General features: G+C 42.7%; 1 protein-coding gene across 1 annotated transcript in view; it reads right to left on the bottom strand.

Moving 5' to 3' along the window:
- The window catches only part of ELP2 (elongator acetyltransferase complex subunit 2), a 43089-nt gene that overhangs the window by 16965 nt on the left and 9364 nt on the right, over nucleotides 1–16760 (bottom strand). Inside the window, exons 6-15 of the mRNA XM_060278057.1 lie at nucleotides 15699–15814; nucleotides 14114–14257; nucleotides 12440–12535; nucleotides 11383–11483; nucleotides 10352–10483; nucleotides 8335–8484; nucleotides 7505–7693; nucleotides 6985–7054; nucleotides 5100–5198; nucleotides 4909–4966 (exon numbers count right to left, since the gene is read on the bottom strand). Of these exons, the coding sequence (XP_060134040.1) occupies nucleotides 4909–4966; nucleotides 5100–5198; nucleotides 6985–7054; nucleotides 7505–7693; nucleotides 8335–8484; nucleotides 10352–10483; nucleotides 11383–11483; nucleotides 12440–12535; nucleotides 14114–14257; nucleotides 15699–15814 (1155 nt within the window). The remainder of the gene's footprint in view (nucleotides 1–4908; nucleotides 4967–5099; nucleotides 5199–6984; nucleotides 7055–7504; nucleotides 7694–8334; nucleotides 8485–10351; nucleotides 10484–11382; nucleotides 11484–12439; nucleotides 12536–14113; nucleotides 14258–15698; nucleotides 15815–16760) is intronic.

Raw genomic sequence — 16760 nt, forward strand, 5'->3', positions numbered from 1 at the left:
GATAGTTCTGAACTTAAAAAGAGCAGATGGGAAACGAAAGTAGGCATGTTTGTTGTTGTACCTCTCAGAGCTCAAACTGTGGTATGAATTCTTAATAATGGTTAGCACAGGCTAGCATTTTAACGTCACACCAGATGTGGAGAACCAGTTCCAGCTTGGTAGGCCTGATCCTTTCATTTCCCCATGCCATGGGCCAACTTTGACAGGTGGGAGGGACCGCTACCTGACATTCACCCAACTTCATAAAAGGGCCACAACACCTCAAGGACCACTTCTTTCCATATGAACCTACCCAGACCCTGAGATCATCTTCTGATGTGTGTCTCCTCCTCGAGAGGTTCAGAGGGTGGCAACATGAGAACGGGCCTTTTCTGCAGTGGCTCCCCGTCTGTGGAATGCTCTCCCCCAGGGAAGTATGCCTGGTGCCTTCAATATACACCTTGAGGCGCCAGGCAAAAACATTCCTTTTTAACCAGGCCTTTGGTTGATCCTATTTACATCCTATACCCTTTTAAAATGTGGTGGTTTTTTGTGGGCGGTGTTTTTGTGGGTGGTTGTTTTTATTTTTATTAGGTATTCTGTGGTTTAATATCTTGATTTTATTCTGTGAACTGCCCTGAGGCCCCTGGGTATAGGGTGGTATATTTAATTGATTGATTGATTGATTAATTAATTATACCAAGTGACTGCCAAAGGGGCTTGCTGTAACCTAATCGGCAGTTAGAGTGACCTTCCTTCCAACACCTATCAGCTAATGAGTGGTTCCAGGGAGTCCCCTCTGAAGTTCATTGGTAGGAAACATTTGGATAAAAAGCATTTCCTGCAGAGCATTTTATTTTCTTACAGGGAACCCCACTTGCAAATAAACAATTGGGAGCTCACTTTATAGCTACAGCCGTCCCTGAGCTACACCTACCTGAGCTACACCTATGCGTCCAGGTGTTATATATTTTTTCTAAATAAATGTAACTTATTTAAATTATATAAAAATTATGTTATTTGTGTGATGGAGGGGAGCAACACACACACACACACACGTCCCTCAACAAACAGGAGTCAAGTCTGATTATGTGGTATATAAGAATTGTCCAAGGCAGAGCAGCAAATCCAGAAACAAGCCAGAATTTGAAAAATTTGGTCTAAAGTTCAATGAGTTATTCTGTAGATCAGGCTGCCTCCACACTCATAATTATTATAATAACATTTTTTTCTATTTACACATCAGACAAATGGATGGTGAGACATAATCAGCTATTTTCTCAGTGCTGAAGAGGTTTCATATCCCTAATTAGACGCAAAGTTACATGAATCAAACGTTAGATGAAATAAGACTCCAGATATTCTATTTAATTGATTTTATGGTTGTTTTTAAGTGTAACTCACCCTGGGATCGAGGGACCCAGGTGGTGCTGTGGGTTAAACCACAGAGCCTAGGGCTTGCCGACCAGAAGGTCGGCGGTTCGAATTCCCGCGATGGGGTGAGCTCCCGTTGCTCGGTCCCAGCTCCTGCCAACCTAGCAGTTCAAAAGCACGTCAAAGTGCAAGTAGATAAATAGGTATCGCTCCGGCGGGAAGGTAAACGGCGTTTCTGTGTGCTGCTCTGGTTCGCCAGAAGCGGCTTTGTCATGCTGGCCACATGACCTGGAAGCTGTACACCGGCTCCCTCGGCCAATAGATCAAGATGAGCGCCGCAACCCCAGAGTCGGTCACGACTGGACCTAATGGTCAGGGGTCCCTTTACCTTTGGATCACTGCTCTTAAATGGGGCAGACTTATAAACGGACTAGATACACACACACACACACACACACACACACACACACACACGGTATCTGCATCTGGATCCAGCAAAACATCTGTTTGGTGTGCTCTTTGCTAAAGTACAGCCTTGGTTAGAGAAAGAATTCTCTTTCCTTTAAGAAAAGGAGCAAACGACTTCACTGGGGATCCACCAAGCTTATTCAACATACACTGCTGCTACCTGTTCCTCTTGCCATTCTCTCAATAATGAGCTTGCAGACGAATGTAACAATTGTCCTCTCAGAGCATCTTTACCCAGCTACCAAAGGGCAGCCCTATGAGAGTCTCTCTCCTGAGTTTATGAGAATTCACTTCAAAAACCTACTAAGATTCCTACGGATTTAAAAGTCCTTTCCTTTAAAACCAAAACAAAAAAACACTGCTGCTCCCTTTCCTCCAAATACAATGACAGCACTTACGTGCCTTTAAAAGTTATTTATTTACTAAGTGTTTTCTGTTACTTGGTTATTGGTTACCTATTATACTGACCTTCAACAAAAGAATTGGCAGGCAAGGGTGAGGTGCAGTAACAACCACCCTAGTTAGGCTTGGAGAGAGAAAGGAAATTGGTTCTTACTGTGAATTTCTATTTACTGATTGTGTTGGAGGACCTCCTCTAGGTAGGATGACGTCCTCAGGATCTTGAAGCTTTGCCTCTTCCTCCATGGGGAGGAGTTGTCCCACCCTCAGATCTCACTAGTAGAGGACACATCCCATCTACACCCACAACCAAAAATAAATCTCTCTCTCCCATTGCAAATGGAAAAGAAGTAGTGAACACCGAATTCATAAAATGGAGGAACGGTCAAAACAGAGTTGCCCACCCTAGGGAGAAACAAGAGTGAATGAGGTCCCTCCAAATCCCAGCCAGTCAATGGTGGGGAGTTAAACAGGCTGGGCAAAAGAGAGTGGATAACACAAGAGAAATTGTTTTTATTTCTCTTTTCAACTGCAGAGCAGTTAAAAGTACCACACTGGAAGCCTTTTCCCCTAAGGAACAAAAGACCCGACCTAACGCGTGATGAGGTAGGGAAGATTTGGAGGGTGGGATGACTTCTCCTTCCCAGAATAGGCGAAGCTTTCAAGACCCTGCGCTTCACATCCAGAGGGAGAATGCCATCCTGTCTAGAGAACATCCTCCAACATAACCGGGGTTTTGGCTTGGCCTGACATTTTCCACTGAAGGCCATATGGTTGACTGAATGATTGACACCTCGTCACAATCGTTCTAAGGAGCAGACTGAGCTACTACCTTCCCTCCACCAAAACCATGCAACCAACTTCTTCCCCCTGACCCTGCCCTTAACACTGAGCCAGAAGGAGTTTCTTATGAAACTCTAAAACCCATCCGTGTAAGGCTGGTCATACTGCAGATTTCAAATTGCTTTGCTTTTGCTGTTCACTTGTGCCTACAAAAACTACACCTGGCAGCTCACAATACATGGCCTACAGGCTGCATTCTGCTTGGTGCCTCACAAGGTGTGCAGGCCTGTGGACAGGGCTCTGGCAAATGGTCTGGGCAAACCATGCAAGGATTTTCCCCCGGCCCTGAGAATATTTCCAGGCTTCCCTGCTCAGATTCAGCGGAAAGCCAAATTGCTTGGAATCATGGTACCTCTGCCACCTCCAGCCTGCCAAGAATGAGAGACTGTGAAAAACTGGCACACACTGCCAAGAGAGCTGCCACAATTTAAAGCGCCTTTAAGGCAACTGCAGCGAGCAAAGAAAGCAGAGGGGAAAACAGCCTCCCTGGGAATTGTTCCAGGACAGCAGACCTCGCTGAATCTAAAGGCAAAAATCTATCTCCTGACCTCTGCTCAAATGCACACATATTTGATGCAACTCAGCAACTCCTTCATTGAACACAGAGCTGCCTCTGGGTTACCCTCTAGGCTCAGTGTTTCTCAACCTTTTCTGGGCCACGGCACACTTGTTCCGCGAAAAAAATCACGAGGCACACCACCATTAAAAAAGTTAAAAAATTTAACTCTGTGCCGCCCTATATTATAATTATGACTGTAAGAAACACTTGCCAAATATTGCTTTCCGGCGGGTTAGTGGTGTGTATTGGCGGCCGCCAGGCTCGTTTGCACTGAGCTTTGGGAAAGAGGAGGAGAAATATTGCTTTCCGGTGGGTCAGTGTTGTATATTGGCGGCCGCCAGGCACATGACAATGCAAATTGCCCTTCTCGTCGCCGCACGTCGCCGCACACCAGCCAGCGTCTCGCGGCACACTAGTGTGCCGCGGAACAGTGGTTGAGAAACGCTGCTCTAGCTCCTAAAAGCACTTGTTTCAGGAGGGAGCTATACTCAGGATCAATAAAGCAACTGCTCCATGTTTACCAAGTGATATGGTATAGCAGCTAAAAATGCCATTAGCAAGCTAGAAGGTCACAGGTTCAAGTCTTATCTCAGCCACTAACTTACTAGTTAGGAACCTACAACCTTCGGGAAGCCACTCTCTCACAGTCTCTGTTCTCACTGCCCAGATTATATTAATAACAGAAGCATAATAAAAAACACTACTACTACTACTACTACTAAAAAATAACAGTTGCTTGTGGGGTTTTGAAAAGGTTGCAAAGAATTCAACAAAAACTTGCCAAAGCCCAGGCCAGTAGGTCTTCCAGAAGCATCATCAGGCCTTTTTTTATTGTTATTCAAATTGACTGCCAAGCAGCTAATTGATAGGGAAGAGTAATTCGCATATTGTAACTTGTCCCAAGCCCTTTGGATGGGATAGGACATAAAATCAAACACATACATAACATATACATTAGATACTAAACGTTCTTATTAAGTATCTTCATGGCGTACTGGCTAGAGACCCAGGTTCAATCCCCACCCATTCAAGGCTGTTGTGGGAATAAAATGCAGAATAATTTGGCATGGTGTTCTGAGCTACCTGAATATAAGAGCAGGATGCGATGCAAATGTGGTTTTTAATGAAGGCCATTCATTCATTTGGCCCACATGTAGCCCAGAACAACTCCAAGTTTAATGAGGAAATGAGGACAACTCGTGGGAAGTTGACTTTAAACAAATGAGTTAAAACCTTTCCCCATATTTTCCCCATTTATTTCTCATCTGATAAACAAAGCAACTTACAACTTTTGTGTTTCAGGCCATAACGTGTTCTGCAAGAGATGATCTTCCGTGGGAGGTTCTGGAAGATATTAATTGGTTTAGAACCAAGAGGTTTTTTCCCCTCATACTGCCCCCCTTCCCTTTCATCTGCTCCTTTAATTATCAGTTACATAACAAAATTCCCAAACACAGCATTTTAACATGTTGCATACCTGTAAGACTACATGGCTGAAAGTAATTTTCATGATACTGACTGGAAGCATTACTAAGTTTTTCTTCTTCTTCAGTTGTCTGGGCTGCAGTATCTTCAGCTATAAAAGAGGCATATTTTAGAGTCTGAAACTAACATGCCACTCAAGGAATGGTTAACTGAAGAAAAAGAACAATTCTGTTTTCAGTTTAAATTATCTAAAAGAAAATTTGGTCCATAATCCAATTATGTTCGGATAGAAAGGTTAGCAACGCAAGGTAAACTATTTGGGCCTCATGACACAACTTCAGGCAGGACCTAGAGAAAGCTGAAAGAAGCTGGTATGGCATTCTCCTGAGCTCACCCCATAACTCATCTTCTTGGGCAGCTTGCTACAGACTTTTCTGCCTGATACTTTTCCCAGTTGCAACTCAGCATTTGACAAAGTAGGCCATCACGTACAGAATTTAGTCTCCAGATGCCATCAAATTTTTGTTTTCGCTTTTGTTAGACACCCCTGCCAATTTGAGTTCTCCCTCAACCGACTTCTGTAGGAAATTAAGTTTGCAATTTCACAACAATTGCACTAAATTTATTAATCAAGAAGATTTGTTCAAAAAAAGGGAAAGCTTAAAATATACACTCTATTGAATAATTTTACCCAGCCATCAAGTATGGGTGTGAGCCATGAAACGTGGCATTCGGAGACTTTAACCAGTGGCATCTGATTAAGTTTTCAGGAAACCTTTGTTACCAGATCTGAAGAACATGGGAACACACAGCACATCTCCTGCCATCTTGACACCAACAGCAGGGTGGGCTAGGCATTGAAATAACAGGGCAGTAATTTAACTGCACAAAATGAATTCTTGAAAGGATTTGGGGACAACAGCTCATGAATTCTGGTATGACAAACAGTAGACTCTTCATAGGCTTATCAAAGTATTGGGTAACTGACAAATGTCCTAACAGAAAGAAGTGGCATACTGGGTTCAAGACTGCAATCCAAAACCTCTATCCAGCATGCTGGGAGGGGGGGGGGGTACAAGATGAAGCAGGGGGCTCCCTCTGCCCAGCCCAAAACAGCTCCGCCAGTCTTTGTCACAAAATGACAGCAGTGTCACACCTCTGGCACACCTCCCCGTTCATCTTGCCAAAAGTACAGCCAGGAGGACTTCCGCCAGAGGTAGCCCATGGAAAGCCCCCCCCCCCAACAGGGCATTCCAGGGGCAGTCAGAGGGGAGCCTAACCAGCCTAAGATCCAGAGCCAGCCCAACTACAGTTGCTTGACTCCAGGCTAACATAGAATGGAGCAGTGTTCTGTCTGCTCACCCCATAAACCCCCCTAGCTTCTACTCCCCCTCCCCCCACTTCTAGCAGCAATGGCTATGTCACTCTGTCTTGGACCACTGCTGTCTGGACGAAGGTTAGGACTGCTCTTCCAGTGTCATTTATGTTGACAAAACAGCTTCAGTCATAATATCTCTTTAGAGACCTGACAAGAACCAGCCAATTCCCATTTTTTTAAAGCTACCTTACACCCTATCACAATATTTGTCCATCTGGTCCAATATTATCTTGTCCTCTGAGTGGCAGCAACTAGTCTCCAATGTCTTAAAACTCTTTCCCACCAGCTACTATTTGATCCCAGAAAGGAAATGTTTCCAAATTCCTCCGAATGGGTAGGCTAGACTTAGCAACTTCCCAAAATTCAAACCAAGGCTAAATAAGGACCAGTCACCTAGTGCCTCCCCTCTCATCAATCTAAACACCACAAATCTTATTAAAAAACAACACACACACACACAAACATATGAGTATATATGTATATATGTGTGTATAGTATACACACACGGGTGTAGATAGAGAATGATTTGCAAATCACACAGACAATGCACAACTCTTACCTTGAAAGACAGCCTTATTGGACAATCCCAAGGCTGGCACAGTTGCTCCTTCTGGAAGATCAATCATTTGCTTTAAAAAAAAGTTATGTAGAAGTTAGCTGGGTATTCGCTTTCCTTGGGGGGGGGAGTTACTCATATAAGCTTTGAAATTTCTTGATGGTCCTTCTTTAGTGTACTTTCAGCCTGACCTTCCATGACGTAAAAACTCAAACTTGGTAATACCTAATGCCCAATACATTGCAATTACTAGAAAATACCAATCCGAAACTGTTAAAACTTAAAATTACATGCTTCAACTTTATAGGTAAGGTGAAAGTACTGACACAATTTTGGCTCCCCTGTGAGCCAACTACCGTAGTTCCAGGCCTCGTGTCTTTTGGTTTGTATTTCTCCAAGACTCAAAGGAGGAACCGTAGCTTGACTGTAAACAATTTGCATAGTGAAGATCTCCAGTTAATGGATCTCCAGTAAAAGTGTTAGGAAGCTCACACACTTGAAAAGAAAGTAAATACGCACTTACTCCACTATTTAGCTCCTCCAGAGATATACCAGAAATGCTGCTGAAGTTCTCCATAAAATTCCTGGGTGCAGTAAATACTCGAAGCACCTTCTCATCTGCTCCAGACACAAACTGGAATCGGCCGGTCATCGCTAAACACTGCATGTCATATCCATGGACCTGGGGTCTTGCTATTTCATGCCATGATGCCTAGTAAAGGAACCATTGACATGTAAGCATGTGCCGGTATTATGAGCTATAGGGAAGAAGCACCGAAGAATTAAGAACATGTAGCCTCAGTCAATTCTAAGTAGTCAATTTTGCTGAAAATGGACATTCAGCCCATTCCCCAGAAACAGCATCCTTGACCTTGACTTAATCCTCACTGGAAATGCTAGGGATCTCTTCGCACTTATGAGCAATAGATAAAAGATTGCTGTAATTTTTATCAAGGTTGCAGGAAAGCATCTCTGGCAGTAGTTGAACAGGTATCCCCAAGCAAAGTCTAACCCCCCCCCCCACTTTCAAGTTCTAAATTTCTCTTTAATATATTTTATTCTTCAAAAGGAAACAGAACAGAGCAAGAGAATGCTGCAGAAACAATGACACAATTAACAGGAAGTCTGCAAAAACCAAGATATAATTTTTGAATTGCTCCTTTTAGTGCAAGGACTGGACATTTTTAGACTTTCGCAATATTGTAATATCATAGTAGCAAACTACAGATCAGTGTACAGTGCAAAAGGTTTTTGAGAAATTAGAGATGAGCCATTGTTCTAGTTTCACATTTTGTGACCTATTGACTTACAGATGATTTAGCAAGCTTGTAGTAAAAATAAATAAATAAATACCTCTGTTTTGTTCTCCCTTTTCCATGGAGCAAATATTCTTGTAGTTTGATCAGAACCAACAGAGATGATGAATTCTCCTTCTGGATCCCACGCCACATCTTGCACAGCATCGAAATGCCCTGAAATCACCACTTCTGGAGCCCATTCTCTCTATTAAATCAAGACCAATAATATTATATAACATGTGAACAAGCTATCTGTTAAATATAGAGATCTCACTATAAATGAAGCACACAGCTAAAAAGAAAAGCATTAGAACTGGGGGGGGGGGAGCTGTCAGCAGATCTGCTAACATCAGCTGATAGTCCAATGAAGGATGAGAGTAAAGTATTACAAGGTTGGGAACCACATTCCCTTGGAGACCAATAATGGACAGAGCCAAATGTCTAACTAATCCAGAAGAAAAACTGCCCTGCCTCAATTTTCACAATGACAATCTCAAATTAGAATTCCCAATGTTAGGTCTACTCAAAAGCAAACCCCACTAGGTTACATGGGGCGACTCTAAAATGAGTATACAAAGGATTACAGTGGACGCTCGGGTTGCGAACGTGATCCGTGCGGGAGGCACGTTCGCAACCTCCAGCGTTTGCAACCCGGAGCGCCGCGTCTGCGCATGCATGGTTCGCGATTCAGCGCTTCTGCACATGCGCAAAACGCAATTTAGCGTATCTGCGCACACGCATGCGCAAAACCCGGAAGTAACCCATCGGGTACTTCCGGGTTCGGTGCAGGACGCAACCTGAAAAGACGCAACCTGAAGCGTCTGTAACCCGAGGTATGACTGTATTTTATTTACAATAGACCAATATAGCTACTGTTCTGAGAAAGCAAGAAAAAGGCATTCCTTTTGAACTTTACCATGCTATTCACAAACACACAGCAGAAGTCTGAGCTGTAAAAACAGTGGCAGGGGGGAATAATAACACACACACACACACACACACACCCCTCATTAGTTTATTTTTATCCAATAAAATATTGCCCCTTCCAATTGTTCTGATGCTACATAGGGGGGAAGGGGGTGGGCTTTTAAAAGCCAGGAAAAATAAGGAGGAAACAAACAGGAAGCAAGGAACTTTGATGGGATTCAAGCCACATAAAATGAGGTCATGGTCATATGCAAGCCTCAATGGTTACAATGAAGGACAAGACTGAGCTTACAATGAAGGTCATATTTGGCCGTGTTTTTATACATTTTAAAATGCTACGTATATTGAAGGCAACATGATCCTCTCTTCCAATAGCATTTTACCTGCCCCCCCCCCATACCTACTAAGAGCTAGCCTGGAAATGGCAAGCGCATTTCGCAAGCAGAAGGTCTCAGGTTCAGTCGTCATCTACAGTTAAAAGGCTGGGAAAGATTTGTCTGTCTCACAGATCTTGGAAAGATACTGCTGTGGGGTAGACCAGAGTGGGCCAGATGGACCGACTCAGCATAAAGCAATATATGATATGATATGATATATGATATGATATGATATGATATGATATATACAGTGGTACCTCGGTTTATGATGACGATCCGTTCTGGGGAGCCGATTGCTCCCCGAGTTTGCTGCTTGCCGAAGGCACGCTTCTGCATGTGCGCAAAGCGCCTATACAGAGCTTCTGCACACACACACACGCTGCGCAGATCGCTTCTGAGCATCCACGCGCACGGAACCCAGATGTAAATACTTCCGGGTCACTCTCCGAGTTCGTCGTAAGCGGAGGCAGTCGCAAACCGAGGTTCCACTGTACATATATATATATATATATACATACACATACACACACACATTATATATATATAATGTTTACTGCCCACACAGGCACACCCTAGTGATCCCATCAGATTTAATCTTGTTTGCTACTCATTGTGGTAGAAAAAAAGAAAATCAATGCTTTAGCTTAAATGAGGTGTTCAGAATAGATATCCAATCTAGTGTATCTGTTGAGCGCACAGCCACAGCTTACTATACAACAACAGTCCATGAACATTTTCCTCTCCAGCAGCATAAATAAATTCTCTTGCCTTGTTTGCTGAAGTCTGTTTCCAAAGATGCAGCGCTCCGTGGAAAGCGTGAGCAAGAATCATTGAGCCATCTGGGCTGAAGTGACAGTCAAAAAAACCCAGAGTATTTCCACCCACTTCTCCTACTCGGACCTTTTTTGAAAAATTGAACACAAAATACATCAAACAGTCACCAGTCAATCTGCTCATTGATGACTAAAGACTTAATCCTAAACAAAATAACAAAACTTCATCTACAGTTTAGAATTACACCCAAAAGAGAAGTTAAAAGAACACAGTTACAGCAGCATTAATGTGCTATTGATCTTACAAAATTAAGAAACCATTAGTTCAGGGTTTAGGTACACACCTGTTATACGTACAAACAACACAGAAAAATAGGTTCAAACCCCCCCCCCCATACATGTATCACCAATATATCTTAATTTTAAAAAATGGTTTGCTATGCTTATTTGCCAAGTTCACAGACAGTCTGCAATAAAAATAAAACATGCCAAGGTGAAATGATGCTTATTGGCTTAGCTGACTTTTAAAAAAAAAATTATAGAAAAATTCATAAAAAGCAGCATTTATTATCCGTAACAGCTAAATTCAACCTCCATGTACTGGTGCAGGGTGCTGGGAACATCTGGTTGTGCCATCAGAGATGCCAAAGGTTAATTAAAAAGAAAAACACCAAGTTTCCCATAAGGCAAGTACTTAAGTTTCAGTTCAAATCCATGTGTAGGCAGACAGGCTGGGTGGATTTCAAATGTGTGTGGCCTCTTTGCTGCATGCACAGCCTCCTCCTTGCCCTCATATGCACACAGAAGTCTTTACTGCTTTTAAGAATAAGTTTTTGTGGTTCAAAATACAGCAGAATGTTGCTTGTTTACTCTTCCACTGAAGGAACAGCCTGCTACAATTACAATACTTTCCACTTGAATTCTTTTTAGGCTTGGATGTGACCGCATATTCCCTTTACTTAATTTCTAAAGCCGGGGGGTGGGGGAAAGGAAAGCAAGAGAGGAAAATGTAAAAACCATGCCTACCTGTTCCAACCACACCCCAGATTCATCATCTGGAGCCCAGAGGATCACAGTTTTGTCCATTGAAGCAGACAACAACTTCATTGGCTGTTCCATCCTGCCATCTACAGTGCAAGGAGAAAATTTACCTTTGTGGAAGATGCTAGCGTGCTTTTTTGCGGCTCACATATTGCATTCGGGATAGCAAAGGTAAGATAATTCTACAAAGGCATGCTGCAAAACAAACTCTCTTGGGCTGAGGAGGCGAGAAACGTGTAGTTGCAATTTACAGTATTCCACGAAGGGTGCACAGACAAAAGTCTTGTACATTGGATACTAGGTCCCTGCTTTAAAAGGGAATGTTTGCAGGTGGTTCTGGGTCCATACATTTCAAATTGCACAAATTCAGTTTCAATCACAAGAGAAAACATGACACCCAGAAGTGCCAAGAGTAGTCACTATTTGGAAATGGAGCACTTTGTGAATCATTGGTTGTTAACTGGCGACTTGTGGCACATTAAGTGGTAAATCATAGGTTGAGATGAACCTTAAGGCAGGCTGCACTGGCAAAACAATGGCGATTTTTCAAAAGAATCAGAATTTGTGATTCTAAATGTCACTGAATGTTGCTATTTTCAATAGAAGAAAAGGGAAAGAGAGAAAGACAAATCTGGATGCATATTTTAAAAGGCAAAAGAAAAAAGGAGGCCCCTTGTCGGTGTTAGTGGCGCCTTGGTCTGAAAAGGCTGGTGGTCACTGTAATTATTGCAATGATTCAGCAACTGGCAATGTTAGGGCTGGAGCAACCCTAAGGACAGACAGTGCAGAATAACCAAAATCCATACCCACACAGAATCAGGACTATAGGAAAAAGTTAATGAGCTACAGGCAGAATCAATATCATTTCCTGCAATTCCCAGCCTCTACTCCACATCTCTAGCTGCCACACTGGGATGGGAAAATGCACAACACACAGGTAAGGTAAGGGAGAAGTCATAATGGATGTGCCATTTTCCACAGTGATCCAATGTTCTTCGCCATGTCTAGCTGTTCCCCAATTTGCGGCTCACATACTTCTTACCTTTGGGAAAGGAAGGCTGCCAGTGAACAGCATATACCCAGTTTTCATGTCCAGCTAACACAGAGTCCAGCGTAACAGCAAAAGATGCATCTGAACCTACAACAGAGAAAAAAAGATAATAAAAAGCTTATATCTATAAAAAAAAACACCAAGGACATAGTCAAGATTACTGGTGTATGAAAGCAGCTAACATCCCCATAAGGTAAATTCACAAACTCCACAACATTCCCTGAAATCAGTTAGATGCAAATAACAAAACCTGGACCAAATACCCCCAAGATTTCTGTTCCTGTCATTGATGTGAGTCTTGCATACTGCAGGGGAGGTTCTTCTCGAACCTTATCTTATTTGTCTCTTTTAGCTGCTTTCCAATGGTTTCAGCTGTTTCAAACAGAATGCTATGTTGTGTGCATTTCACACTACCCTGGGATCCCACAGGAGGAAGGATGGTTTAAGAAGTATAACAAACAAACTACAGTTTTGCATGGAAAAGCAAGGACGGTATGGAGTTATGCTAACAAACTGTCAAGAAGCACCCAGCCATCCTGTGGATAGCTCCACTTTGCACAGAGAATGCCACAACAAAATGTGAAGGCCTAAGTACGACCTCACATGTCACTGAGCACCTTTAGAAGTTTGTTTGGGAAAGGGAGATAGAGTGGTGCAGCATCACATCTGCAAATCCTGGGTTCTGAATGCAAGTACACCTCTCAAATGTACACAAAACGTAGCATCCTATTGATAATGGAGATATGTGCAAAGAAACTAGTTTCCATTCACAAATATGTCGCACTAGACTGAGCTGATTCATTACATTTCTCTGTGCAATTTCTGTACTCTACTGCTGATTTGGCTATACGGTAGGAAAGGTTAAATCCCTGCCCAGGAATAGGAATGGATGATGTAATAGGAGTGGGCTGAAGTTTATGAGGTTAGCTGAAACAAAGCACCTAGAAATGCCACATGTCTCTTGGCCCTTTTGCTAGGATACAGCATGAGTTCAGCTAATTATTCTCAGGAAAGGAGAATCCAAAACTCAAGAATGGCAAACCAGGAAACCAGGACTTATATTCACGTGTGGTGGAGGTGTAAATATGTAAAAGAAATTTGGCAAAGGGTGTTTAAGGAGATAACAGAAATCACTGGGTTAAAGCTGACCAAAAGTCCAGAGGAAGCATTATTATCAATTTACGATGGGGTGGAAGGTTCGCAGGCTATGAAGGACTTGCTCAGAAATTTATTGACAACTGCACGAGTTATTATAGCTAGGAAGTGGAAGGGGCAAGGTGACTATAAAATGGAAGAATGGTGTAAAGAGGTGTGGGATATAGTTATTAATGATAAATTAACATGTTCTATTAAGGTAAGACGGAGAATATGCAGGAGAAATGATTTCGAGGAGATATGGAAGGTAATTGTAGAACTTGCACTGTTAAAATGGAAAGGGGTCAAACTATCGCAAGAGGTGCTGAAATTTTGGGAGGTTGGATAATGACAATGGAATGGTCTTGTGGGTGGGGTGCACATTTTTATTCTTAATTATTATTATTTTGTCAAAATAAAAGAAAAAGAAAAAGAATGGCAAACCTCAGGTTCTACACTTTCATTTAAACATAATGACAATTACATATTGCCTCAGAAAAAGCAACAGCTATTCATAAAGCACAGACTCACCATTGTCATTTTTCACGGTGAAAATGTTCTCCTTCAACCTTATAGTGTCCTCATCTTGGGTTTCCACAAGCAATGAAGCTGCATGCATCTTCCAGATCCTTATCAGACAATCCTGGGAACAGCTTGCCAAGAAGAGATCTCCGTCTTTTGCAAAGTTAAATAAATGAAAAGCAGGAAGATTTTAAAGATGGGAAGTTCATTGCCCAGGGAAATCAGTACTGCCATGAGCAAGTTGCTAACGAATACCAAAATAAATACTTTGCTGTAGCGCATATCAGCACCATTCAGTGTGGAGAGGGGTGAACATCACACTGTCATATTAGCTACAATACTGAAGAAATGCCTCACATAATCTAAGGAAAGCTCTGTAGGTTGGAATACCTACCTGAATCTAGGTTGGAATAGTTTGGCAAAATCATCTGTTTGTGTTAAGATAGTGCTTCTAAGATTCTCTATTTCTAACAAGTGCTACACAGAGCAAAGCTGTAAGTTACGGGCAAGGTTACATATATGCTGAGATTCCACGGGGAGCAGAAAAACCAGAGTGTAGAAGTGGGCATAGAATCCAGGAGTCAGCAAACTTGTCCACTGGTGGGCCAGATTGGACGCACATGCCAGTTGCTCTTTCCCCGCTGGTTTTCGGAGCTACGGCGAGGAAGGATGAGGCGTCTGCGGCTTCCTATTTCCTGCAGCCAATAGGAAGCTGTGGCTGCGTCCTGGAAGTGAGTCCCCATGCGGAGCAACCAGCACAGTGCGCTAGTTTAGCTCCGCGCAGGCGGCAAGGGCCGGGGGCCAGTTTAATGACCCCCTCGGGCCGTATCCAGCCCGCGGCCTGTAGTTTGCCCCTGCCCTAGAACCTCAGTTACCATTTTTAAGATGCAAGTGTTGAGGCCTTGGTCCTTCTAGGCCAAGCACCTGCATTGGAAGACACAATTGTCCCTCTTTGTTTCAACAAAGGCTGAACTCTAGGAAGCAGCCTACTCCAGACTGAAAGGGCAATTCCTTTACATCAGGGGTCAGCAACCTTTTTCAACTGTGGGCCGGTCCACCGTCCCTCAGACCATGTGGTGTCCCAGACTATATTTTGAAAAAAAATAATGAATGAATCCCTATCCCACAAATGCATTTTAAATAAAAGGACACATTCTACTCATGTAAAAACACGCTGATTCCCGGACTGTCCGCGAGCCAGATTGAGGTGGCGATTGGGCTGCATTCGGCCCACAGGCCTTAGGTTGCCTACCCCTGCTTTACATCATTATCCAAAATGGAATACTTGCCTATTACATTATACAGTCGAATCCTCTGAAATTATCTTTCCCTATTAGCAACGCCACCTTCAAAATGTGGAGCAGAAAATTCATGCCAGCAGAATTATAAAAATAAATATCTAACTATAGTGTTAAACAATTACAGCACTGCCATCCTACTTGTTTCCGCATGCTGTCCCACTGGGTCTCAAATACTATGTTTGCATATATGAAAGGGGGATTAAAACCATCTCAGATGCTTGGCTTTTCCTAGTAATCTTTCTCTGTATGACACATTAGATTATTAAAAATGCCTTGCTGCATGCCCTACCTACCGCAAACTGCCCATTCAATCCCTCTTATCCAGTCTTCATGTCCATGGAGCAGCAAAGTCTTCTGAAACTGAAACAAACCAGTATCCTTATGTGGCACAAATATCTGTATTTTGATGCTCCGCATTACAGCCTGAGGGTTCTCCTGGATTCAGCTTTGTTGCTATGAGTTCAAACAGCACAGGGTGCATTTTGACAGCCTCAGCTGGTTCACCGGCGAGGTCAGAGTCAGCCATGCCCTGGTAACCTCTCTCGAATGGATTACTGTAATGTATTATACATCGGGCTTAATTTGAAGATTATTCAGAAGCTTCAGCTGGTACAGAATGTAGCTGCCCAGATTCCAACAGGCAGAGCTTATCTGAGATAGCTCCAATGGCGGCCTCTCCAATCCAAACTTGATTCAAAGTGATCTGGGGACCTGAAGGAGTACTTTCTCAGATTGTTAGCTGAGGGTTTTCTCTCTGTTCCCTCTTCATTTTAGATGAAGCCGGAGGCAATCACAAAGAGGACCATTTTGAGCTTGTAGGATGCCTTCCCCAGCAAGGTTGCGTTCTTTCAGGTGCCAGGCAAACCTGCAGGCTTTTAAAGCTTGCTGTCTTACACTCATTTACCTGGAAGTAAACTTTATTGAACACATTGGGACTTACTTCTGAGTAAATTTGTATAGGGTTGCACTGTTTGGTATTTAAAAGTATTTTTGAAGGCATTTTGAAATTTTTAATTCTGTAAACCACACTGAAGCCAAATTCAATGAAGGGTGGTATATAACTAATTGGAATAAATAGGCACATCGGTCACCATGAGTTGGCAGGCCTGCTGAACAATTACACACACACACACACAAACTGTTTATGATGAATGCTAGCACAGATGTCAATTAACATCAAATGTGAACTGGAAGGAACACAGCTAAACCCAAAACACATTATTTGTCTAAGTTGCTCAAAATCCTCCGAATAGAACGGGATATAAACAAATTAAAAGTCATTTTGAAAATACAATATAGAGGCACACCACAGCAATATTTGTAAACACTTCTCCTATGTATTCAACTTCATTTTT

The sequence above is a fragment of the Zootoca vivipara genome, chromosome 8 (genome assembly GCF_963506605.1).
Source record: "Zootoca vivipara chromosome 8, rZooViv1.1, whole genome shotgun sequence".
Lineage (NCBI taxonomy): Eukaryota > Metazoa > Chordata > Lepidosauria > Squamata > Lacertidae > Zootoca > Zootoca vivipara.